General features: G+C 30.4%; 2 protein-coding genes across 2 annotated transcripts; one reads left to right on the top strand and one right to left on the bottom strand.

Annotated features, from left to right (window-relative positions):
• On the top strand, positions 1–1,467 carry LOC141392353 (beta-1,4-glucuronyltransferase 1-like). Its single transcript, XM_073965302.1, has 2 exons — positions 1–366; positions 426–1,467. The coding sequence occupies exons 1-2, from the start codon at positions 218–220 to the stop codon at positions 1,357–1,359; spliced, it is 1,083 nt and encodes a 360-aa protein (XP_073821403.1). The 5' UTR covers positions 1–217; the 3' UTR covers positions 1,360–1,467.
• A 765-nt stretch (positions 1,468–2,232) lies between these two features.
• On the bottom strand, positions 2,233–25,349 carry LOC141392354 (beta-1,4-glucuronyltransferase 1-like). The gene is made up of 2 exons (XM_073965303.1): positions 24,501–25,349; positions 2,233–3,558 (listed from the first exon to the last, which is right to left on the bottom strand). The coding sequence occupies exons 1-2, from the start codon at positions 24,917–24,919 to the stop codon at positions 2,601–2,603; spliced, it is 1,377 nt and encodes a 458-aa protein (XP_073821404.1). The 5' UTR covers positions 24,920–25,349; the 3' UTR covers positions 2,233–2,600.
• Between the last annotated feature and the right edge of the window lie 105 nt (positions 25,350–25,454).

Consider the following 25,454-nt stretch of genomic DNA (forward strand, 5'->3'; position numbering starts at 1 on the left):
AACGCGAATTAAAATTTTCGTTATTTTCTTCTTGGGTTTTGTAAGTCTTATTTTAACGTGGTTAATAATTTCATTGGAAACTGGTGGGCCGCATGTCCACTTAAGAAAGTTTGCCGTCTGGCAGTATGTCAATGAGGATTATAAATCTCTGGAATTGGATTCCAAAACAAGAAAGATTTTGAAATCAATATTGGATTGTAAAGATTCTGAATTAAAAATGGAATTGTTCTTTCGAGGTGAATATTGGATTTTACAGAATTTATTTATTGGTCATCGAAGCCGTAGAATGGGGTGTGCTGAATCTGTGACATTCGCCACAGTTGCTGATTATAGTTATTTGAACCATTTGGAGAATATTGTTGAACGGTGAGTAGAAGAGTTTTAAGCAAAATAATTTGCGGTTTTTATGTTTCCCTTCTCCTTAGCTGGCTGGGCCCTGTTAGTGTGGCCCTGTTTGCCCCAGGCCACGATTTCAATGTCACCATTAATGCCATACAATATGCCCGACATTGTTTGCCAATAAGTCAGCTGATACGTGATTATGTCTCCTTCCACATTTACTTTCCCAGTGGCCACATGCCTGCGGAGATGGTACCTGGTTCAGAGAATGAAGCACTAACCTGGCCATATGATTGTTCCAATGTGTATGCCCCATATGAACGAGTAAAGGCCAACAAAATCTATAGAAATTCTGCTAATGTGGACTTTCCAATCAATGTGGGTCGAAATGTGGCCAGGAAATCTACCAATACTCACTTCCACTTGGCTGCAGACATAGAATTGTATCCCAGTAAGAAATTTATAATTAAATTTCTTCAGATGATCTCACAAAATCCGATGCTAATCAACAATGAAAATCCCCATGTCTTTGCTGTGCCAGCCTTTGATTTGCAACCCCATGCCATTATTCCCGACAACAAGGAAGAGCTAATGTCCCAATTCAATATGCAAATGGCCATGGCAATACATGCCCCCAGTTGTAGTTATTGTCATCTAATGCCTCAAGCGGAAAAATGGTTAAATCGAAGTATAAGTGAGAAAATGGAAGTTGTGGCCGTTGTGAAACGCTTTACCAGTCTTCCATTTTGGGAACCCTTCTTTGTAAGTGATAACCGCATCCCAGACTATGATGAGCGCCTAATGTGGCAGGGAAAATATGATAAACGTATGCATAACTATGCCATGTGTTTGCTGGGTTATGAATATTTTATTTTACATCCCGCCTTTTTAACACATTCTCCCGGCCCCAAACCTTTTGATGAGAGCAATACTCGCATGTATTATGCTGCAGAGGAAATTGTGGATATGGTGCCTGAATATGCTGTAATATATGGCATCAATGAATACTGTGAGGTATGAGGAGGGTGAAGGAAGGATGAACTCCACAATGCATATCTAAAAAAAATTTAAATATGTACTCGGGAAGCAAATAAAGATAATATTTTTAAACAATTTTTTAAGGAATTTTTTTTGAGCTAACCACAAAACGTGGATTTTTTAAAGAATATTTTTTGGGGCTAACCACAAAACGTGGTTTTTTAAAAGAAAATTTTTTTGGAGCTAACCATCAAACGTGGATTTTTTAAAGAATATTTTTTTTTGGGGCTAACCACAAAACGTGGATTTTTTAAAGAATAGTTTTTTGGAGCTAACCACAAAACGTGGATTTTTTAAAGAATATTTTTTGGGGCTAACCACAAAACGTGGTTTTTTAAAAGAAAATTTTTTTGGAGCTAACCATCAAACGTGGATTTTTTAAAGAATATTTTTTTTTTGGGGCTAACCACATAACATGGATTTTTTAAAGAATATTTTTTTGGGGCTAACCACAAAACGTGGATTTTTTAAAGAATATTTTTTTGGAGCTAACCACAAAACGTAGATTTTTTAAAGAATATTTTTTTGGGGCTAACCACAAAACGTGGATTTTTTAAAGAATATTTTTTGGGGCTAACCACAAAACATGGATTTTTAAAGAATATTTTTTTGGGCTAACCACAAAACGTGGATTTTTTAAATAATATTTTTTTGGGGCTAACCACAAAACGTGGATTTTTTAAAGAATATTTTTTGGGGCTAACCACAAAACGTGGATTTTTTAAAGAATATTTTTTGGGGCTAACCACAAAACGTGGATTTTTTAAAGAATATTTTTTGGGGCTAACCACAAAACGTGGATTTTTTAAAGAATATTACTTCTGGCTACCCATTTTGAAAAAAAATAAAAACGAATTTTGAATGATTTATGGTCGTTAAGGTTTATTACAGTCTTTCTAAAATATGTTGACTGATTCTTAGCCACCTATATATAGATACTAATAAATATTACAAATATTATTTAAAAAATAGTTTTATTTCATTATTTTATTAACTAAAAATATAACTAAGTTCGTGATTTAAGTCTAAAAATATATGTTTTTATTTACAGTTAAAATATTTCGTTGACTGTTCAGGCCTCGTTGTTGCCAGATATATCTCCTTCGGCAGATTCATTGGCATAACATGAAACATTACTGGAGGCCCCACTGACACACTAGTAACATATGTTTGGCTTCCCTTGCCCATAGCTGTTTCATTCCCTTCAGATTCCTTGCCATTCGTTACACCCTACATCCCTTATTTGTCCCATAGAGCACCGCATATTCCGGTTTAATTTTCTTCTCAATAAATTTATTCATGGGACGAACATATTTTTGACGTTCCGATTTCGGATCAAATTTCTTTATGCCCGGTGAGTGGACCAAAAATGCTGGATGCAATACATGATATTCATAGTCGAGCAAACACATGGCATAGTTTTGTATTCTCTTATTCGATTGGCCCTCCCAGGTGACACGTTCATCGAATAGGGGTTCACGATTGTCACTGATATAGAATGGCTCCCAATAGACATATTTCTTTTGACGTTTAGCCACTGTAAACACCACCAAGTCATCACTATATGTGGCGTTAATCCATTTATCTTGGTCCGGAACCACATGACAATTCTTACACACTCGATAATGAAAAGCTATTGCCTGCTTATTCCGAAGCATTGGCACCAACTCCTTTTTATTATTCGGTATTTTGGCCTTTGCTTGCAGCTCAAAAACTGGCAAAACATAAACCCGCAATTTACTACCATCGTAGCTGGGCGAAACTAAGGTTATATTTTCATAGGCCATGTTGAGAAATTGTTCTATTACTCCCCGACTAGGATACAGCTCAATGTCACAGGGAAATATGAAATAGGTATTTGCTGCCTTGCGGGCTATATTCCTTCCCACATTTATGGGATATGTAAGATTTTTCTGGGTTTTATACATTGAGGAGCGATCCACATGTTCATAGGGTGCTTCTTCCAGCTGACAATCATAGGGCCATTCTAGAGCTTCTTCTTCGTTTAGGGGTACCCTTTGAGGAGGCATATGATCATTGGGGAAGTAAATGTGAAATGTTACATATTCCCTTATGAGAAAACTATGCGGTAGGCAATTGCGGGCATATTGTATGGAATCCATGGTGGCATTGAAATCATGACCCGGAGCAAAAAGGGCAATACTGACCGGACCCATCCATCTGTAAGAGAGAAAAACAAATGTAATTAACCTCAATTATTAATTAAGTGTAGATTTTATAAAAATATATTTTTTTTCATTTTCAAAAAAACGTGATTTTTTAAAAAATTTTTTTTCATTTTCTAAAAAACGTGATTTTTTAAAAAATATTTTTTCATCTTCCACCAAGACGTGGATTTTTTAAAAGTAGTTAATAAATATACGTTCTGAATCAAAGGAAAATGCCGACAAAATTCCTGGAATTGTATGTAATTTGATACTTTATGTAAACAAACAAACACGTGGGTGGTACACTGAGAAGATATGTATGTATGTGTGAGTGTGGGAAATTCTTGGAATTCCGTTTGTCCGTCCGTAATGTAAACAAATAACACGTGTTACCATGGGACAATTCTAGGAATTCCGTCCGTCCGTCCGCGTGACCGTGGGAACTTTTTGGAATTCCGTTTGTCCGTCCGTCTGTCCATAAGCATGCTCAATTATGCTTAAAATCAACGTGGGTGGTCCTCTTTGTCCGTCCGTCTGCTGACCGTGGGAACTTTTTGGAATTCCGTTTGTCCGTCCGTCTGTCCATAAGCATGCTCAATTATGCTTAAAATCAACGTGGGTGGTCCTGTTTGTCCGTCCGTCTGTGGGCATGCTCAATCAAGATTGAAATCAACGCCTGTACGTCCGTTTGCCAGTTCATTGATCTAATTTCTCAATGTTGTGAAATAAATGAGTCATCATCAGCTGGGTTTAAATAAAAATGAATGAAACTGTACTCAAAAAGAATTTCTTTGAGTGCATAAATCAAAAAGATCCAAATGAATTCATTTGGATCTTTTCGATTTGTTTATTTCAGAAGTCAAGTAAAGAATTAGCAAAGACTTGAATATTGGATTGAAGGGATGCTTTGGTATATTAAAGCATATGTGGGTGCGTGTGTATGTTTGATTCTTTGTAGTTATGAGGCATTATGTTGCAACACTTTGTTATGAGTAAGAGGCTGAAAGGGGAAAGCATCGAATGCTTTAAGACCATTGACCATATTTTTGTATGAATGTTGCCCTTCGATTGAAGCAGTGACCATTGTTGAGGTAATGAGTTTATATGTACATATGTTTGTGTGTATGCCGTATGTTTCCTTTGCTTTGGATTGGATCAGCAGCCACGATCGCTTTATTGTAAGTTTGTGTGTATGTCGTTTGGTTCTTTTTCCTTTCCTTTAAATCAGCAGGCGTAATTGTCGCTTTTAACGAAAGCAAAAGGCGACAAGTGGCTGGGCCTATCTGCTGTGTTTGAATATGAATTCGATCGATCTTTTCGATTTGTTTATTATTATTATTCGATGAAGGCGACAAAGTCTTTAATATTGAATTGAAGGGTGGATTGAATTTTTGGTTGCTTCAAATTGATCTTTGCAATGGATTTGGATATGAGTGCAAATGTGATTAGGGAAGTTAAGGGGGATGGGGGAACCAATGTGTACAAATAAGAAATCGATGACCATTGTTGAGGCATAGCGTTTGTATGATATGTATGTACATATATTTGTCTTCACATTGACCTTGAAAAGGAATATGTTAAGATTATAACGTTGAATTCCTTACATCTGTGTATGGAAAAGTGAAGATAGGTTTATTTTAGGAGAGTGAAGGGGGAAAGGGGAATAGGGAAAAATCAATCTTTACAAATAAGAAATCGACAAGAACTTTTAGTTGACTTAACATATGTATGCTTAATGAATTCCACAATATTGTGAAATTCATGTTCTTTTCGATTTGTTTATTTCAAAAGTCAAACTAGGAATCGTCAAAGACTTGAATATGGAATTGTAGGGGTGATTTTGATATAAGTGGATCTTTGCAGTTGTGAAGAATGTATGACATTAATGCTCCACATGAATTCGTTAGATTTTTTAGATATGTTTGTTTTGGAAGTCAAATTAAGATTCGGGTTATTGGAATATACAAATGTGGGTGCGTGTGTATGTTTTATTCTTTACAGTTATAAGGAAAGTATGGAATTATGCTGCAACACTGGTTTACATTATGATTAAGGGATTTTAGGGGGGAATGCAGGGAAAGAATAGAATTTGCTTTAAGCTTTGTTTAAGCATTGTTCTGCGACTATTCGATTGAAGCAATGATCATTGTTGAGGCATTATTATGTATGACCATCAACTTTATGTTGTTATATGTTTACATTAAAACAAAAGAAGGAATCATTGATTTTTCATTCAGTATTACTCAATATCCAATTTTGTTATTATTATGGATTATTGGACCTTTTCAAAGATAAGAAATGTGGCTGGAACATCAAATAGAGGCAAAAGTATGCTTCAACTTGACCTTGAAATAAAATTTGAAAATATGCTTATGTTGCTTTTTTTATCACAACATCTAAATATCACCCCATTTCTCCGCAATTTAATACACAAATTATGAAAAACAAAAATCTCACTCTTCATTAACATTTAAGATCTATAAATGCATACATATATTGTAATAACTTTATTAGTCAGAAACATACTTTCAAACTGTTACAATATGGATTCTCAATATATCCTTCCTGAAATCTTCAAGGAAAGCACATTAAGGGAGTCGAAGGATATCGAAGCAGACAAATATTTGTTAAGAATAACGGATGAAATTCAGGCGGAATTCTATATAACACATGGTTTGAAAACGGACAGAAACAGAATCCTTAAGCTTTTAAAAAGGATGGAGAAAATCACAAATGTCAATAATAATTGAATTTAAATGATTATTAATAAATAAGAAATAAACAAATATTTTTGTTGCATATTTCTGGGGGGAAGAGAATCCAATGGTTTATGTCTAATTTCCATCTTCTTATCTATAATTTTGTCCCTGTGTTTAGCAAAAATATGGCAACACTATACACAGTCACTATTTCGTGCTACAGCTCGATTTTCGTTTCAACAACTTATTATTATAGCTCACCCTATCCCTAATTTGGTTCAACAGCTCTCTCTTAGTGTTCAACCACTTCATATTATAACGCAACAGCTCCCTAATATTACACAACAGATCCCTCAACCCTCTTCACTTTAAACCGAACCTATTCATACAAGGAACACATTTTGATATTTCTCAAACATACAAATTACAAAGCGTACAGATATCATATTTTCAAGAATATTTATTTCAAGCAAATAAATATTAGTGTACCTCACTCAAATTGGAAATTCGAAGGAAAAGAAACTTAAACAATGCCATCTAGGGGTTGAGCTATCGATACCTAAATTATTACGAAGATATTATAAATGCTGACTTGTGTACATAACTGTACCATATTACTCATTAAAACAAAAAATGAAATAAAAAACAATGATATTCAGAAGACCATAGATTGCATTTATTATATAAAACCCTATATGTATGTATATATAGTTTTGTCGTCTTGGACAGTCATTTCTTATGATGTATTCCTTTTATATTTAATATAAACATTAAACCCCTATAAAAGTTGGGTTAGACTCGGAAACTATATTCAGTTTTCAAAATTCCTTTAAATGAGTGAGACATTTCATCAAGAAAAGTAAGAAACCTAAAAATGGTCAGTAATATCAACGGAGAGCTAGGAGTTGAGTTCGAGAATGAAACAGAGTTCGAAAAGATTTGTTGCAATATGTTAGACCATTACGAGGCAACACAAAATACACCACAACAAATTGAATTATTTGAAATGGACTATGAGTTCGAGGCTGCTTGCGTTAAAGCTGTAAATGAATTCGAGGCAAAGTATAATGAGTCTCTGCTAGTGGAAACCGATGCTGAAGGAAAGGAGAACGAAACCCGAACAAACCAATCTTTGGAGAATTCAGAAGAAGATTATCCGTATATACCAGAAGCACAAAACGTATGGGCATTGGATGAAAACGATCCATGGTTTATAGTTTAGCCGACGACACTCAAGCTTTTGATATGTATATTAGAGATGACTAAATAAATAAATAATATTGTTTGTCTACAAAATATAAAGTATTTTCTTTTTTTTTTGTTCTAGGATAATAAACAATAGAAAAGGTGAATACACATCTGTGGCAATTATGAACATTTAAGCATGATTGTAAAATATTAAATATTGTATATGGTGTTGAGGTTGGTTTCAGGTTAGGTTGGGTTGGGTTCGGGTTACGTTGGGTTCGGGTTAGGTTGGGTTCGCGTTAGGTTGGGTTCGGGTTAGGTTGGGTTCGGGTTAGGTTGGGTTCGGGTTAGTTTGGGTTCGGGTTATGTTGGGTTTGGGTTAGGTTGGATTCAGGTTGGGTTGGGTTCAAGTTAGGTTGGGTTAAGATCAAGGGATACACTATTTATATTGTGACAATGTCCCACATTTAACAGTAGAACTCTAACTATGGAAGAAGAAATGTTGAAACGATTGGTTCAATCCCGCAATGTTTTGAAAAGAAAATTTCAAAACATTAAAAGGGGAGAACAAGCAAGAACAACCCAATTGGAAAATACCTTCAAACCAATAACAGATGAACTAAACAAATTAGTTAAAACCACAAGTGAAAATGCATCCAAATACATGATATCCAAGACAAAAAATATGCATGAATATGAGAAAACACCGTTTTCCAGTATCAAGAAACATAAGGAAGATTTTAAAAACGAAATCACTGCAAACGATGAAGAGTACGAAGAAGATAATAATCAAGATGAGTCAGGCAACGATGAGGGTGGAGAAGAATCTTTTTATTCTGATCATGATGATTATGATTATGAAAACAATCTTCTTCAATTGAAAATCAATAATAATCTGGACACTGTATACGGTCCACATAAAGATGTTAATGGGGAATGGAAATTTGGAGATAAAGCTTTAGAAATAAATAATGAAAAAATTATCGTAGGAAACCAGAATTGGGCGCTCACACCAGGCTTATTTGAACTTCTCTTTCATCAAAAACCCAAAAACTACGATGAATCAGAGTTGGGGATATATAAGAAAATTTTACTCAACTCCAATGCACATAAAGTGAACTACAACCATAATGAACGAGTAAAATCTAACAAGGGATATAAATACACCAATATAATAAAGAAGATAATCGATGGCACTCATACTGGTAAAGGCCTAATGAGAGTAAATCCTGAAAAACCTCAATATGTGTATTGGAACGATCCCAATGTTCTTGTTGAACGACTAAAGCGGTTGGTAGAATCAAATCAAAATGGAAAATATGACCACACAAATGAGATGGTTTCTATAATTGAAGAACTACGAGAGGCAGATATTATATATTAATTATTCACATGTGTACACTGCGATTACGAAATAAATGGAATCTATGGTCTTCTGAATATCATTGTTTTTTATTTCATTTTTTGTTTTAATGAGTAATATGGTACAGTTATGTACACAAGTCAGCATTTATAATATCTTCGTAATAATTTAGGTATCGATAGCTCAACCCCTAGATGGCATTGTTTAAGTTTCTTTTCCTTCGAATTTCCAATTTGAGTGAGGTACACTAATATTTATTTGCTTGAAATAAATATTCTTGAAAATATGATATCTGTACGCTTTGTAATTTGTATGTTTGAGAAATATCAAAATGTGTTCCTTGTATGAATAGGTTCGGTTTAAAGTGAAGAGGGTTGAGGGATCTGTTGTGTAATATTAGGGAGCTGTTGCGTTATAATATGAAGTGGTTGAACACTAAGAGAGAGCTGTTGAACCAAATTAGGGATAGGGTGAGCTATAATAATAAGTTGTTGAAACGAAAATCGAGCTGTAGCACGAAATAGTGACTGTGTATAGTGTTGCCATATTTTTGCTAAACACAGGGACAAAATTATAGATAAGAAGATGGAAATTAGACATAAACCATTGGATTCTCTTCCCCCCAGAAATATGCAACAAAAATATTTGTTTATTTCTTATTTATTAATAATCATTTAAATTCAATTATTATTGACATTTGTGATTTTCTCCATCCTTTTTAAAAGCTTAAGGATTCTGTTTCTGTCCGTTTTCAAACCATGTGTTATATAGAATTCCGCCTGAATTTCATCCGTTATTCTTAACAAATATTTGTCTGCTTCGATATCCTTCGACTCCCTTAATGTGCTTTCCTTGAAGATTTCAGGAAGGATATATTGAGAATCCATATTGTAACAGTTTGAAAGTATGTTTCTGACTAATAAAGTTATTACAATATATGTATGCATTTATAGATCTTAAATGTTAATGAAGAGTGAGATTTTTGTTTTTCATAATTTGTGTATTAAATTGCGGAGAAATGGGGTGATATTTAGATGTTGTGATAAAAAAAGCAACATAAGCATATTTTCAAATTTTATTTCAAGGTCAAGTTGAAGCATACTTTTGCCTCTATTTGATGTTCCAGCCACATTTCTTATCTTTGAAAAGGTCCAATAATCCATAATAATAACAAAATTGGATATTGAGTAATACTGAATGAAAAATCAATGATTCCTTCTTTTGTTTTAATGTAAACATATAACAACATAAAGTTGATGGTCATACATAATAATGCCTCAACAATGATCATTGCTTCAATCGAATAGTCGCAGAACAATGCTTAAACAAAGCTTAAAGCAAATTCTATTCTTTCCCTGCATTCCCCCCTAAAATCCCTTAATCATAATGTAAACCAGTGTTGCAGCATAATTCCATACTTTCCTTATAACTGTAAAGAATAAAACATACACACGCACCCACATTTGTATATTCCAATAACCCGAATCTTAATTTGACTTCCAAAACAAACATATCTAAAAAATCTAACGAATTCATGTGGAGCATTAATGTCATACATTCTTCACAACTGCAAAGATCCACTTATATCAAAATCACCCCTACAATTCCATATTCAAGTCTTTGACGATTCCTAGTTTGACTTTTGAAATAAACAAATCGAAAAGAACATGAATTTCACAATATTGTGGAATTCATTAAGCATACATATGTTAAGTCAACTAAAAGTTCTTGTCGATTTCTTATTTGTAAAGATTGATTTTTCCCTATTCCCCTTTCCCCCTTCACTCTCCTAAAATAAACCTATCTTCACTTTTCCATACACAGATGTAAGGAATTCAACGTTATAATCTTAACATATTCCTTTTCAAGGTCAATGTGAAGACAAATATATGTACATACATATCATACAAACGCTATGCCTCAACAATGGTCATCGATTTCTTATTTGTACACATTGGTTCCCCCATCCCCCTTAACTTCCCTAATCACATTTGCACTCATATCCAAATCCATTGCAAAGATCAATTTGAAGCAACCAAAAATTCAATCCACCCTTCAATTCAATATTAAAGACTTTGTCGCCTTCATCGAATAATAATAATAAACAAATCGAAAAGATCGATCGAATTCATATTCAAACACAGCAGATAGGCCCAGCCACTTGTCGCCTTTTGCTTTCGTTAAAAGCGACAATTACGCCTGCTGATTTAAAGGAAAGGAAAAAGAACCAAACGACATACACACAAACTTACAATAAAGCGATCGTGGCTGCTGATCCAATCCAAAGCAAAGGAAACATACGGCATACACACAAACATATGTACATATAAACTCATTACCTCAACAATGGTCACTGCTTCAATCGAAGGGCAACATTCATACAAAAATATGGTCAATGGTCTTAAAGCATTCGATGCTTTCCCCTTTCAGCCTCTTACTCATAACAAAGTGTTGCAACATAATGCCTCATAACTACAAAGAATCAAACATACACACGCACCCACATATGCTTTAATATACCAAAGCATCCCTTCAATCCAATATTCAAGTCTTTGCTAATTCTTTACTTGACTTCTGAAATAAACAAATCGAAAAGATCCAAATGAATTCATTTGGATCTTTTTGATTTATGCACTCAAAGAAATTCTTTTTGAGTACAGTTTCATTCATTTTTATTTAAACCCAGCTGATGATGACTCATTTATTTCACAACATTGAGAAATTAGATCAATGAACTGGCAAACGGACGTACAGGCGTTGATTTCAATCTTGATTGAGCATGCCCACAGACGGACGGACAAACAGGACCACCCACGTTGATTTTAAGCATAATTGAGCATGCTTATGGACAGACGGACGGACAAACGGAATTCCAAAAAGTTCCCACGGTCAGCAGACGGACGGACAAAGAGGACCACCCACGTTGATTTTAAGCATAATTGAGCATGCTTATGGACAGACGGACGGACAAACGGAATTCCAAAAAGTTCCCACGGTCACGCGGACGGACGGACGGAATTCCTAGAATTGTCCCATGGTAACACGTGTTATTTGTTTACATTACGGACGGACAAACGGAATTCCAAGAATTTCCCACACTCACACATACATACATATCTTCTCAGTGTACCACCCACGTGTTTGTTTGTTTACATAAAGTATCAAATTACATACAATTCCAGGAATTTTGTCGGCATTTTCCTTTGATTCAGAACGTATATTTATTAACTACTTTTAAAAAATGTTTTTCATCTTCCACTAAAACGTGGATTTTTTAAAAAAATATTTTTTAATTTTCCCATAAAACATGAATTTTTTTAAAAACATTTTTTTTTTTCATTTTCCAATAAAACGTGAATTAAAAAAATATATTTTTTCATTTTCCTATAAGGCGTGGATTTAAAAAAATATTTTTTTCATTTTCCAATAAAACGCGGATTTCTTAAAAAAAAATTGTTTCATTTTCCAATAAAACGTGGATTGTTAAAAAATATTTTTTGTTTTCCCATAAAACATTGATTTTTTAAAAAATATTTCTTCATCTTCCAATAATATATGTGGATTTGAAAAAAAAAATATTTTTCAATCTTCCCATTAAACGTGGATCTTTTAAAAAATATTTGTTCATCTTCTACTAAATCGTAGATTTTTTAAAAAATATTTTTTCATCTTCCACTAAAACGTGGATTTTTTAAAAAATATTTTTTCATCTTCCACTAAAACGTGGATTTTTTAAAAAATATTTTTTCATCTTCCACTAAAACGTAGATTTTTTAAAAAATATTTTTTCATCTTCCACTAAAACGTGGATTTTTTAAAAAATATTTTTTCATCTTCCACTAAAACGTGGATTTTTTAAAAAATATTTTTTCATCTTCCACTAAAACGTGGATTTTTTAAAAAATATTTTTTCATCTTCCACTAAAACGTGGATTTTTTAAAAAATATTTTTTCATCTTCCACTAAAACGTGGATTTTTTAAAAAATATTTTTTCATCTTCCACTAAAACGTGGATTTTTTAAAAAATATTTTTTCATCTTCCACTAAAACGTGGATTTTTTAAAAAATATTTTTTCATCTTCCACTAAAACGTGGATTTTTTAAAAAATATTTTTTTATCTTCCAATAAAACGTGAATTTTTTAAAAAATATTTTTTTATCTTCCAATAAAACGTGGATTTTTTAAAAAATATTTTTTTTTATCTTCCAATAAAACGTGGATTTTTTAAAAAATATTTTTTATCTTCCAATAAAACGTGGATTTTTTAAAAAATATTTTTTTATCTTCCAATAAAACGTGGATTTTTTAAAAAATATTTTTTTATCTTCCAATAAAACGTGGATTTTTTAAAAAATATTTTTTTATCTTCCAATAAAACGTGGATTTTTTAAAAATATTTTTTTTTATCTTCCAATAAAACGTGGATTTTTTAAAAAATATTTTTTTATCTTCCAATAAAACGTGGATTTTTTAAAAAATATTTTTTTATCTTCCAATAAAACGTGGATTTTTTAAAAAATATTTTTTCATCTTCCACTAAAACGTGGATTTTTTAAAAAATATTTTTTCATCTTCCAATAAAACGTGGATTTTTTAACAAAAATATTTTTCCTTTTAAAAAACTATGTTTTTTAATTTTTTAATAAAACGTGGGTTTAAAAAAAAAAACATTTTTTATTAAAAAAATATTTTTTCACTTTGCTATAAAACGTGGATTTTTTAAAAAAAATATTTTTCCATTTAAAAAACTATGTTTTTTATTTTTTAAATAAAACGTGGGTTAAAAAAACAACCATTTTTTTATTAAAAAAATATTTTTTCACTTTGCTATAAAACGTGGATTTTTTAAAAAATATTTTTTTTATCTTCCAATAAAACGTGGATTTTTAAAAAAATATTTTTTTATCTTCCAATAAAACGTGGATTTTTAAAAAAAATATTTTTTTATCTTCCAATAAAACGTGGATTTTTTCCCATAAAACGTGGGTTTTTTAAAAAATATTTTTGGAGATTTTAAAAATATATTTTTTATCTTCCAATAAAATATCTTCAAATAAAATGTTAATTTAAAAAAAATATATTTGTTCACCTTCCAATAAAACGTGAATTTAAAAAAAATTCCATCTCCCAATAAAGCATGGATTATTTAAAAGTAGAGCAAAATGGATAATAGTCTCAAACATATTTATATACTTCGCTAATTTCTCACTCGTACCTATACTTAACAATGGTCCTCCCTCTCCTACGTCTCTGCTCTGCTCTTTGCTCTGCATCCTATAACCTAGCCTAACCTTTAATGCAGTTGGCGCCTAACTTCTTATGAAACACAGAATCGATACAACGCTAGACGAATTTCCTGATCAAATTTCTTATTCGAACACGAACATAAAAAAACTAAAAAATTCTACAGTGAAATGAAGAGAGGAAATGAATTTATAACAACTTTTTTTATCACCAAATCCCAAATCACCAAAATTATCCCAAAAAAAATAAAACAAAAAATTCCCAAAACATATAACAACGAAGAAAGAATAGAAAAACCCAACGTCTCTTAATTTCAAGGGGCAAGCAACACTTGCTGATAACAATTGCAAGTGCGTATACTGGGGTTGTGTGTCGCTGGTTAACCACAAACCGGTAAAACATGTGGCGCAGAAGTCCAGGTAATTAAAAAAAACATTTATGTGATATTTATGAAAATGAAAACTATAAAATTTTTTTTAAAAAATACGCGTTAAATTAAAGATGAAAAATATTTTTGTAAAAATCGACTTTTAAAAATTTAAGATATTAAAAAACTATCTTTTAATATTTTTTAAAAAATCCACGTTTTGTTGGAAGAAGAAAAAATATTTTTTAAAAAATCCACTTTGACGAAAAAATAATTATTTTTGAATCCACGTTTTATTGGAAGAAGAAAAACTATTTTTTAAAAAATCCATGTTTTATCGGAAGAAAAAATATTTTTTAAAAATCCACGTTGAAGAAAAAGATTTTTTTTAAAAATCCACGATGTTGGAAAAATATTTTTTAAAAAATCTACGATGTTGGAGAAATTACTTACTTACTTAGCTGGTCTTATACAGAACATTTGTTCCATAAGCCGAGCTAAGAAAAAATCTCCAATCCTCTCTGTTTGCTGGCGTATTTTCCCAATCTGGGATATGTAGCTTTCTGATATCTCGTTTGACTTGTTCGATCCAACGAAGCTTTGGCCTTCCAGAACTGCGAGAACCTCCATGCGGCCCGTATTTATACGCCATTTTAGCGGGTTCATCATCACTCATTCTTATAACATGGCCTAGCCATCGCAATCGTTGTATCTCGATTCGTTCAACTACATTGATGTCATTGTATAGTTGATACAGCTCGTTGTTCATACGATGCCGATATTCGCCGTCAACACAGATTGGCCCGTAGATCTTTCGAAGAATTTTTCTCTCGAACACATGCTTCGGAACCATACATTAGAACGGTAGTATCAGTGTTTTATAAAGTGTTACTTTTGTTTGACGAGAGGTGGCTTTATTCCTAAACTGCTTACTCAGCCCAAAGTAGCATCTGTTAGCCAACTGATGTTATTTGGTGTGTTTATGGCGGTGCCGAGGTAGACGAAGTCCTTTACTACCTCAAAATTGTACGTACCAACATTCACAGATGGTGCGGGGTTAGTGGACATATTACGCGTCGATACCATCAACTTGGTTTTTTCGCCGTTTACTGCCAGACCAACTTTAGCAGATTCTCTTTCGACTTTTGCAAAGGTGTCAGTTACTTCCTTTACCGATCGACCCATGATGTCAATGTCGTCGGCATAAGCAAGTAACATATGGCTGTTCGTGTATATCGTTCCATTTCTTTTGACCTTCGCGTCTCGTATGACCTTTTCCAGCAGGATGTTGAATAGATCACACGACAGGTCGTCTCCTTGTCTGAAACCTCTTTTGGTAATAAACTCTTCGGAGAGGTTCTTTCCTATTTTAACTGAGGATCTTGTCTCAGTTAACGTCATTCTACAAAGCCGAATGAGCTTTGCAGGAATACCAAAATCAGACATGGCTTGGAACACCTTTGAACGTATAGGGCTGTCGAATGCTGCTTTATAATCGACGAAAAGATGGAAGGTGTCGATCTGCATTTCTTGGGTCTTTTCCAGAATTTGTCTCAAGGTAAATATCTGGTCAATGGTGGATTTGCCAGGTCTAAAGCCGCACTGATAGGGTCCAATAATTTCATTGACCATAGGCTTTAGTCTCTCACACAATATGCCAGATACTGTCTTATATGCAATCGGGAGCAGACTTATGCCCCTGTAATTGGAGCACACAGTCTTATCACCCTTCTTGTGAACTGGACGTAGGATGCTCACGTTCCAATCGTCGGGTACGCGTTCTTCCTGCCAGATGGTGCTAACTAGCTGATGCATACACCTTATCAGCGTGTCGCCTCCGGTTTTGTACAGCTCGGCTGGTAGGCCATCTGCTCCTGCCGCCTTATTATTCTTCAGCCGGTTTATTGCTGTCCTTACCTCATCCTGGCTGGGCGGTATACATTCAATACCATCTTCTGAGATTGGATCTGTGGTATCTTCGCCATCTTCACTGCTATCGGATACCAACAGTTTGGAAAAATGTTCTTTCCATATCCTGAGCACACAATCTGTATCAGTTACCAAATTACCTTGTTGGTCTCTACAGGAGGATATGCCTGTACCAAAGCCTTCAGTTTGATGCTTCACTCTTTGGTAGAATTTTCGGACTTCGTTCTGTCTCCTGTACATCTCTATTTGTTCACACTCCCTCTTTTCCATCTCTCTCTTTTTTCTGCGGAAAAGACGTTTCTCTTCTCTCCTTTTCTCCCGTTACCTCTCTCGTACGCTACGCGTTGCTACTGATTGTAAAGTAGCCCTATATGCCGCATTTTTTTCTTCGGTAGCAGCACGGCACTCCTGGTCATACCATGGATTCTTTGGTGGAGGTCTCTGGTATCCAAGTACTGATTTTGCGGCTGTTTGCATGGAGTGGGCAATATTTTGCCATTGTGCTGATATGTTATGGGGACGAGAAGCGCTTTCATTAAGCAATTGGGTCAGTTGAGTGGAATATGCTGTGGCTATCTGTTGTGTTTGCAGCTTAGCGATGTCCAACTTTCGTGTTGTGTCTGTCCGTTCTTTATTTGCAACGTTTAGACGGGTACGTACCTTTGCTGCAACGAGGCAATGGTCCGATTCTATGTTTGCTCCTCGGAACGATCGTACATCCAACACGCTCGATGAATGTCGTCCATCTATCACAACGTGATCAATTTGATTTATTGTTCTTTGGTCTGGAGACAGCCAAGTGCCCTTATGAATATCGAGATGCTTAAATCTGGTACTGCTAACTACCATGTTTTTTGCCGCTGCGAAGTCTATCAGCCGCATACCATTGTCAGATGTTTCACTATGTAGACTGAATTTCCCGACTGTTTGTCCAAAGATATTCTCCTTTCCAATTTTGGCATTAAAATCCCCTAGAACAATTTAAATGTCATGGGCAGGACAACGGTCATATGTTTCTTCTAAGCGCTCGTAGAATATATCTTTGGTCTGTTCGTCCTTGTCTTCGGTTGGAGCATGAGCGCAGATAAAGCTGATGTTGATGAATTTTGCTTTTAATCGAATTGTGGCAAGTCTTTCATTCACTGGGCTGAAGCTGGAGACCAGATGTTTTAACCTCTGACCAACTACAAAACCGCAACCAAACTCATGCTTTGTATCATGGCAGCTATAATACAGTGCGTCACCTTTAGGTGTTGTTGTGACGCCTTTCCCAATCCATCGTATTTCCTGTATGGCAGTAATATCGGTCTTGTACTTTTCAAGTACGTCTGCCAATGCGAAGACTGCGCCTTCTCTATAAAGAGTGCGAACATTCTAGGTGCAGATACGCAGATCATGGTCCTTAAAACGTTTGCGGAGTTCGTTTTTCTTTTCTTTCGTTTTTTCGTAGTAGGCTGTTTTTTCTAGGGGAGGGTTACTAACCCGACGCCCAAACCCAAGTATTTAACGTTCTTATGTTAGCTCACTACCTTTAACGGGTGTTAAAGGCAGTTCCCCAGGTGACACCACGGGGAGGTGGTCAGTGTCCACTTGAGATGAAAGAGGGACCAAGATAAATCCTGGACTTTACCATGTTAAAGCCGGTCAGGACCGTTCCTTGGTATCTTTCATCCCCTAATTATTATTTAAAAATCCAAGTTATTGGAAAAAATATTTATTAAAAAATCCACGTTGTTGAAAAAATATTTATTAAAAAAATCCACGTTGTTGAAAAAATATTTATTAAAAAATCCAAGTTGTTGAAAAAATATTTATTAAAAAATCCACGTTGTTGGAAAAAATATTTTTTTAAAAAATTCACGTTGTTTAAAAAAAAATATTTATAAAAAATGAAAAAATGTTTATTAAAAAATCCACGATTTTGAAAAAAATATTTATTAAAAAATCCACGATTTTGAAAAAAATATTTATTTAAAAATCCACGTTGTTGGAAAAAATATTTATTTAAAAATCCACGTTGTTGGAAAAAATATTTTTTAAAAAATCCACGTTATTAAAAAAATATTTTTTAAAATATCCACATTGTTGCAATTTTTTTAAATCCACGTTGTTGAAAAAAATATATTTTTAAAAAATCCACGTTGTTGAAAAAAATATATTTTTAAAAAATCCACGTTGTTGAAAAAAATATATTTTTAAAAAATCCACGTTGTTGAAAAAAATATATTTTTAAAAAATCCACGTTGTTGAAAAAAATATATTTTTAAAAAATCCACGTTGTTGAAAAAAATATATTTTTAAAAAATCCACGTTGTTGAAAAAAATATATTTTTAAAAAATCCACGTTGTTGAAAAAAATATATTTTTAAAAAATCCACGTTGTTGAAAAAAATATATTTTTAAAAAATCCACGTTGTTGAAAAAAATATATTTTTAAAAAATCCACGTTGTTGAAAAAAATATATTTTTAAAAAATCCACGTTGTTGAAAAAAATATATTTTTAAAAAATCCACGTTGTTGAAAAAATATTTATTAAAAAATCCACGTTTTATTGAAAAAATATTTTTTAAAAATCCACGTTTTATTGAAAAAATATTTTTTAAAAAATCCACGTTTTATTGAAAAAATATTTTTTAAAAAATCCACGTTTTATTGAAAAAATATTTTTTAAAAAATCCAAGTTTTATTGAAAAAATATTTTTTAAAAAATCCACGTTTTATTGAAAAAATATTTTTTAAAAAATCCACGTTTTATTGAAAAAATATTTTTTAAAAAATCCACGTTTTATTGAAAAAATATTTTTTAAAAAATCCACTTTGTTGGTAAAAATATTTTTTAAAAAATCCACTTTGTTGGTAAAAATATTTTTTAAAAAATCCACGTTGTTGGTAAAAATATTTTTTAAAAAATCCACGTTGTTGGAAAAAATATTTTTTAAAAAATCCACGTTGTTGGAAAAAATATTTTTTAAAAAATCCACGTTGTTGGAAAAAAAAATTTTAAAAATCCACATTGTTGGAAAAAATATTTTTAAAAAATCCACATTGTTGGAAAAAATATTTTTAAAAAATCCACATTGTTGGAAAAAATATTTTTTAAAAAATCCACATTGTTGGAAAAAATATTTTTTAAAAAATCCGCGTTGTTGGAAAAAATATTTATTAAAAAATCCACGTTGTTGGAAAAAATATTTATTAAAAAATCCACGTTGTTGGAAAAAATATTTATTAAAAAATCCACGTTGTTGGAAAAAATATTTATTAAAAAATCCACGTTGTTGGAAAAAATATTTTTTAAAAAATCCACGTTGTTGAAAAAAATATTTATTAAAAAATCCACATTGTTGGAAAAAATATTTTTTAAAAAATCCACGTTGTTGGAAAAAAATATTTTTAAAAAATCCACGTTGTTGGAAAAAATAATTTTTTAAAAAATCCAGGTTGTTGAAAAAATATATTTTTAAAAAATCCACGTTGTTGGAAAAAATATATTTTTAAAAAATCCACGTTGTTGAAAAAGATATATTTTTGAAAAACCCACGTTGTTGAAAAAATATTTATTAAAAAATCCACGTTGTTGAAAAAATATTTATTAAAAAATCCACGTTGTTGAAAAAATATTTATTAAAAAATCCACGCTGTTGAAAAAATATTTATTAAAAAATCCACGTTGTTGAAAAAATATTTATTAAAAAATCCACGTTGTTGAAAAAATATTTATTAAAAAATCCACGTTGTTGAAAAAATATTTATTAAAAAATCCACGTTGTTGAACAAATATTTATTAAAAAATCCACGTTGTTGAAAAAATATTTATTAAAAAATCCACGTTGTTGAAAAAATATTTATTAAAAAATCCACGTTGTTGAAAAAATATTTATTAAAAAATCCACGTTGTTGAAAAAATATTTATTAAAAAACCCACGTTGTTGAAAAAAATATATTTTTAAAAAATCCACGTTGTTGAAAAAAATATATTTTTAAAAAATCCACGTTGTTGAAAAAAATATATTTTTAAAAAATCCACGTTGTTGAAAAAAATATATTTTTAAAAAATCCACGTTGTTGAAAAAATAATTTTTTAAAAAATCCACGTTGTTGAAAAAATGTATTTTTAAAAAATCCACGTTGTTGGAAAAAATATATTTTTAAAAAATCCACGTTGTTGAAAAAATATATTTTTAAAAAATCCACGTTGTTGGAAAAAATATATTTTTAAAAAATCCACGTTGTTGAAAAAGATATACTTTTGAAAAACCCACGTTGTTGAAAAAAATATATTTTTGAAAAACCCACGTTGTTGAAAAAAATATATTTTTAAAAAATCCACGTTGTTGAAAAAAATATATTTTTAAAAAATCCACGTTGTTGAAAAAATATTTTTTAAAAAATCCACTTTGTTGGTAAAAATATTTTTTAAAAAATCCACGTTGTTGAAAAAAATATATTTTAAAAAATCCACGTTGTTGAAAAAAATATATTTTTAAAAAATCCACGTTGTTGAAAAAAATATTTTTTTTGAACAAAATATTTTTTAAAAAATCCACGTTGTTGGAAAAAATATTTTTTAAAAAATCCACGTTGTTGGAAAAAATATTTTTTAAAAAATCCACGTTGTTGGAAAAAATATTTTTTAAAAAATCCACGTTGTTGGAAAAAAAATTTTTAAAAAAATCCACATTGTTGGAAAATATTTTTAAAAAATCCACGTTGTTGAAAAAAATATATTTTTAAAAAATCCACGTTGTTGAAAAAATATATTTTTAAAAAATCCACGTTGTTGGAAAAATATTTTTAAAAAAATCCAGGTTGTTGGAAATAATATTTTTTAAAAAATCCACGTTTGTGGAAAAAATAATTATTATAAAATCCACGTTGTATGGAAAAAATGTATTTTAAAAAATCCACGTTTTTGAAAAATAATATTTTTTAAAAAATCCAAGTTGTTGGAAAAAATATTTTGAAAAAATCCACGTTGTTGAAAAAATATTTATTAAAAAATCCACGTTGTTGAAAAAATATTTATTAAAAACCCACGTTGTTGAAAAAATATTTATTAAAAAATCCACGTTGTTGAAAAAATATTTATTAAAAAATCCACGTTGTTGAAAAAATATTTATTAAAAAATCCACGTTGTTGAAAAAATATTTATTAAAAAATCCACGTTACTTAAAAAAATATTTATTAAAAAAACCATGTTTTTGGAAAAAAAATATTTATTAAAAAATCCACGTTGTTGAAAAAAATATTTTTTAAAAAATCCACGTTGTTGGAAAAAATATTTTTTAAAAAATCCACGATGTTGAAAAAAAATTATTAAGAAATCCACATTGTTGGAAAAAATATTTTTTTAAAAAATCCACGTTGTTGAAAAAAATATATTTTTAAAAAATCCACGTTGTTGAAAAAAATATATTTTTAAAAAATCCACGTTGTTGAAAAAATAATTTTTTAAAAAATCCACGTTGTTGAAAAAATGTATTTTTAAAAAATCCACGTTGTTGGAAAAAATATATTTTTAAAAAATCCACGTTGTTGAAAAAATATATTTTTAAAAAATCCACGTTGTTGGAAAAAATATATTTTTAAAAAATCCACGTTGTTGAAAAAGATATACTTTTGAAAAACCCACGTTGTTGAAAAAAATATATTTTTGAAAAACCCACGTTGTTGAAAAAAATATATTTTTAAAAAATCCACGTTGTTGAAAAAAATATATTTTTAAAAAATCCACGTTGTTGAAAAAATATTTTTTAAAAAATCCACTTTGTTGGTAAAAATATTTTTTAAAAAATCCACGTTGTTGAAAAAAATATATTTTAAAAAATCCACGTTGTTGAAAAAAATATATTTTTAAAAAATCCACGTTGTTGAAAAAAATATATTTTTAAAAAATCCACGTTGTTGAAAAAAATATATTTTTAAAAAATCCACGTTGTTGAAAAAAATATATTTTTAAAAAATCCACGTTGTTGAAAAAAATATATTTTTAAAAAATCCACGTTGTTGAAAAAAATATATTTTTAAAAAATCCACGTTGTTGAAAAAAAATATATTTTTAAAAAATCCACGTTGTTGAAAAAAATATATTTTTAAAAAATCCACGTTGTTGGAAAAAATATTCTTTAAAAAATCCACGTTGTTGGAAAAAATATTTATTAAAAAATCCACGTTGTTGAAAAAATATTTATTAAAAAATCCACGTTGTTGAAAAAATATTTATTAAAAAATCCACGTTGTTGAAAAAATATTTATTAAAAAATCCACGTTGTTGAAAAAATATTTATTAAAAAATCCACGTTGTTGAAAAAATATTTACTAAAAAATCCACGTTGTTGAAAAAATATTTATTAAAAAATCCACGTTGTTGAAAAAATATTTATTAAAAAATCCACGTTGTTGAAAAAATATTTATTAAAAAATCCACGTTGTTGAAAAAATATTTATTAAAAAATCCACGTTGTTGAAAAAATATTTATTAAAAAATCCACGTTGTTGAAAAAATATTCTTTAAAAAATCCATGTTGTTGGAAAAAATATTCTTTAAAAAATCCACGTTGTTGAAAAAAATATTCTTTAAAAAATCCACGTTGTTGAAAAAAATATTCTTAAAAAAATCCACGTTGTTGGAAAAAATATTCTTTAAAAAATCCACGTTGTTGGAAAAAATATTCTTTAAAAAATCCACGTTGTTGGAAAAAATATTTATTAAAAAATCCACGTTGTTGAAAAAAAATTTATTAAAAAATCCACGTTGTTGAAAAAATATTTATTAAAAAATCCACGTTGTTGAAAAAATATTTATTAAAAAATCCACGTTGTTGAAAAAATATTTATTAAAAAATCCACGTTGTTGAAAAAATATTTATTAAAAAATCCACTTTGTTGAAAAAATATTTATTAAAAAATCCACGTTGTTGAAAAAATATTTATTAAAAAATCCACGTTGTTGGAAAAATATTTATTAAAAAATCCACGTTGTTGGAAAAAATATTTATTAAAAAATCCACGTTGTTGGAAAAAATATTTATTAAAAAATCCACGTTGTTGGAAAAAATATTTATTAAAAAATCCACGTTGTTGGAAAAAATATTTATTAAAAAATCCACGTTGTTGGAAAAAATATTTATTAAAAAATCCACGTTGTTGGAAAAAATATTTATTAAAAAATCCACGTTGTTGGAAAAAATATTTATTAAAAAATCCACGTTGTTGGAAAAAATATTTATTAAAAAATCCACGTTGTTGGAAAAAATATTTATTAAAAAATCCACGTTGTTGGAAAAAATATTTATTAAAAAATCCACGTTGTTGGAAAAAATATTTATTAAAAAATCCACGTTGTTGGAAAAAATATTTATTAAAAAATCCACGTTGTTGGAAAAAATATTTATTAAAAAATCCACGTTGTTGGAAAAAATATTTATTAAAAAATCCACGTTGTTGGAAAAAATATTTATTAAAAAATCCACGTTGTTGGAAAAAATATTTATTAAAAAATCCACGTTGTTGGAAAAAATATTTATTAAAAAATCCACGTTGTTGGAAAAAATATTTATTAAAAAATCCACGTTGTTGGAAAAAATATTTATTAAAAAATCCACGTTGTTGGAAAAAATATTTATTAAAAAATCCACGTTGTTGGAAAAAATATTTATTAAAAAATCCACGTTGTTGGAAAAAATATTTATTAAAAAATCCACGTTGTTGGAAAAAATATTTATTAAAAAATCCACGTTGTTGGAAAAAATATTTATTAAAAAATCCACGTTTTGGAAAAAAATTAATTATAAAATCCATTTTTTTAAAAAATTTACGTTGTTGGAAAATATATATATTTTTTTTTAAAAATCCACGTTGTTGGGAAATGTATTTTTTTTTTAAATCCACGTTGTTGGAAAAAATATTTTTTAAAAAATCCACGTTGCTGGAAAAAAATTTTATTACAAAATCCATGTTTTTGGAAAAAATATTTTTTAAAAATCCACGTTTTTTTTAAATCCACATTTTATTGGATGATGCAAAAGTAGTTTTAAGAAAATCCACCATTTATTGCAAGATGAAAAACTATTTCCCACGTTTTATTGGAGTATGAAAAAATATTTTAAAAATCCACGATTGAAAAAAAGTTCATAACTCTTTTATTGGTCTTTTAGTTTACCTTGTCACAACCTCTGCCAAATTATCCATGAATGTATAATCTCCATTTGTTGTATAGGTAATGGATTCTGCACATCCCATATTGGCGCTCAAACGTCCGCGTATGAGATTTTTCAATAACCAATAATGGCCATATTGCATTTGTTCCATTTGCAGGGGGTGATCGTAGCAATTTAACATCGATTTCAAATAACCATTACGAATTTGACGTGGATCCGGTGTAGAGGTCTGTTGTGGAGCAGCCGCCTGTGCCATATTTAATTGACGATCATAGCCAACATCCTTTATGGCCGAACGGACATGATGTGTCAAAAGGACACATGCAATACCCATGGTACATATTAGCAGGAAAATTTCGAAATTCCGACGATAAATACACACGAAACCTTTCAACATTCTCATATCGATTTGATGGGTCATTTTCTGAGGGAGCGGCGGCGAATTATTTAAAAAGAAAACATTTGAAAAACAATTTTGAGATTTTTCTTTTTCTGTTTAAATTAATTTGTTGTTGATTTTCGAACTTGACATTAAACAAAAAAATATGTTTACGATTTCTTTTGATTTTTTTTTTTTTTTTTGATTTCACTTGCAAAATTGTACAGGTGGTGCTGAAATCTTTCGTTGTTTTAAGGCATCATTTGTTTATTAATTGCCCAAAATTGCTTATATTTTCAATTGATCAGATGAACACACACACACACATAATATGGCACAGACATGTGTTTTGCCCACAATAATTTATCTTTGATTATTGATTTCACTTTAGAAAAGGCCAATAAATAAATACGAAACTGTTATACCGATCAATTTGTTTGTTCTTTACACCGACACCGTTCATTTAAAACTAAACGCTTGCGAACCACTCATGTTTGTTTCCACTTCAAAAATTCTATTTTATATTTTTTTGTGCTGATTATTTCCTCTGTCGAATTAAGAATTTTATTTGGAAACT

This window comes from Musca autumnalis, unplaced genomic scaffold (assembly GCF_047663935.1).
Source record: "Musca autumnalis isolate F117 unplaced genomic scaffold, ASM4766393v1 scaffold_2, whole genome shotgun sequence".
Taxonomy (NCBI): domain Eukaryota; kingdom Metazoa; phylum Arthropoda; class Insecta; order Diptera; family Muscidae; genus Musca; species Musca autumnalis.

Excerpts from the sequence above, each read along its gene's own strand:
- LOC141392353 (XM_073965302.1), top strand. The coding sequence starts at position 218 with ATGGAATTGTTCTTTCGAGGTGAATATTGGATTTTACAGAATTTATTT. Across the intron at positions 367-425 it reads TTGGAGAATATTGTTGAACG|CTGGCTGGGCCCTGTTAGTG; the intron begins GTGAGTAGAAGA and ends CCTTCTCCTTAG.
- LOC141392354 (XM_073965303.1), bottom strand. The coding sequence starts at position 24,919 with ATGACCCATCAAATCGATATGAGAATGTTGAAAGGTTTCGTGTGTATT. Across the intron at positions 3,559-24,500 it reads TTGGCAGAGGTTGTGACAAG|ATGGATGGGTCCGGTCAGTA; the intron begins GTAAACTAAAAG and ends TCTCTCTTACAG.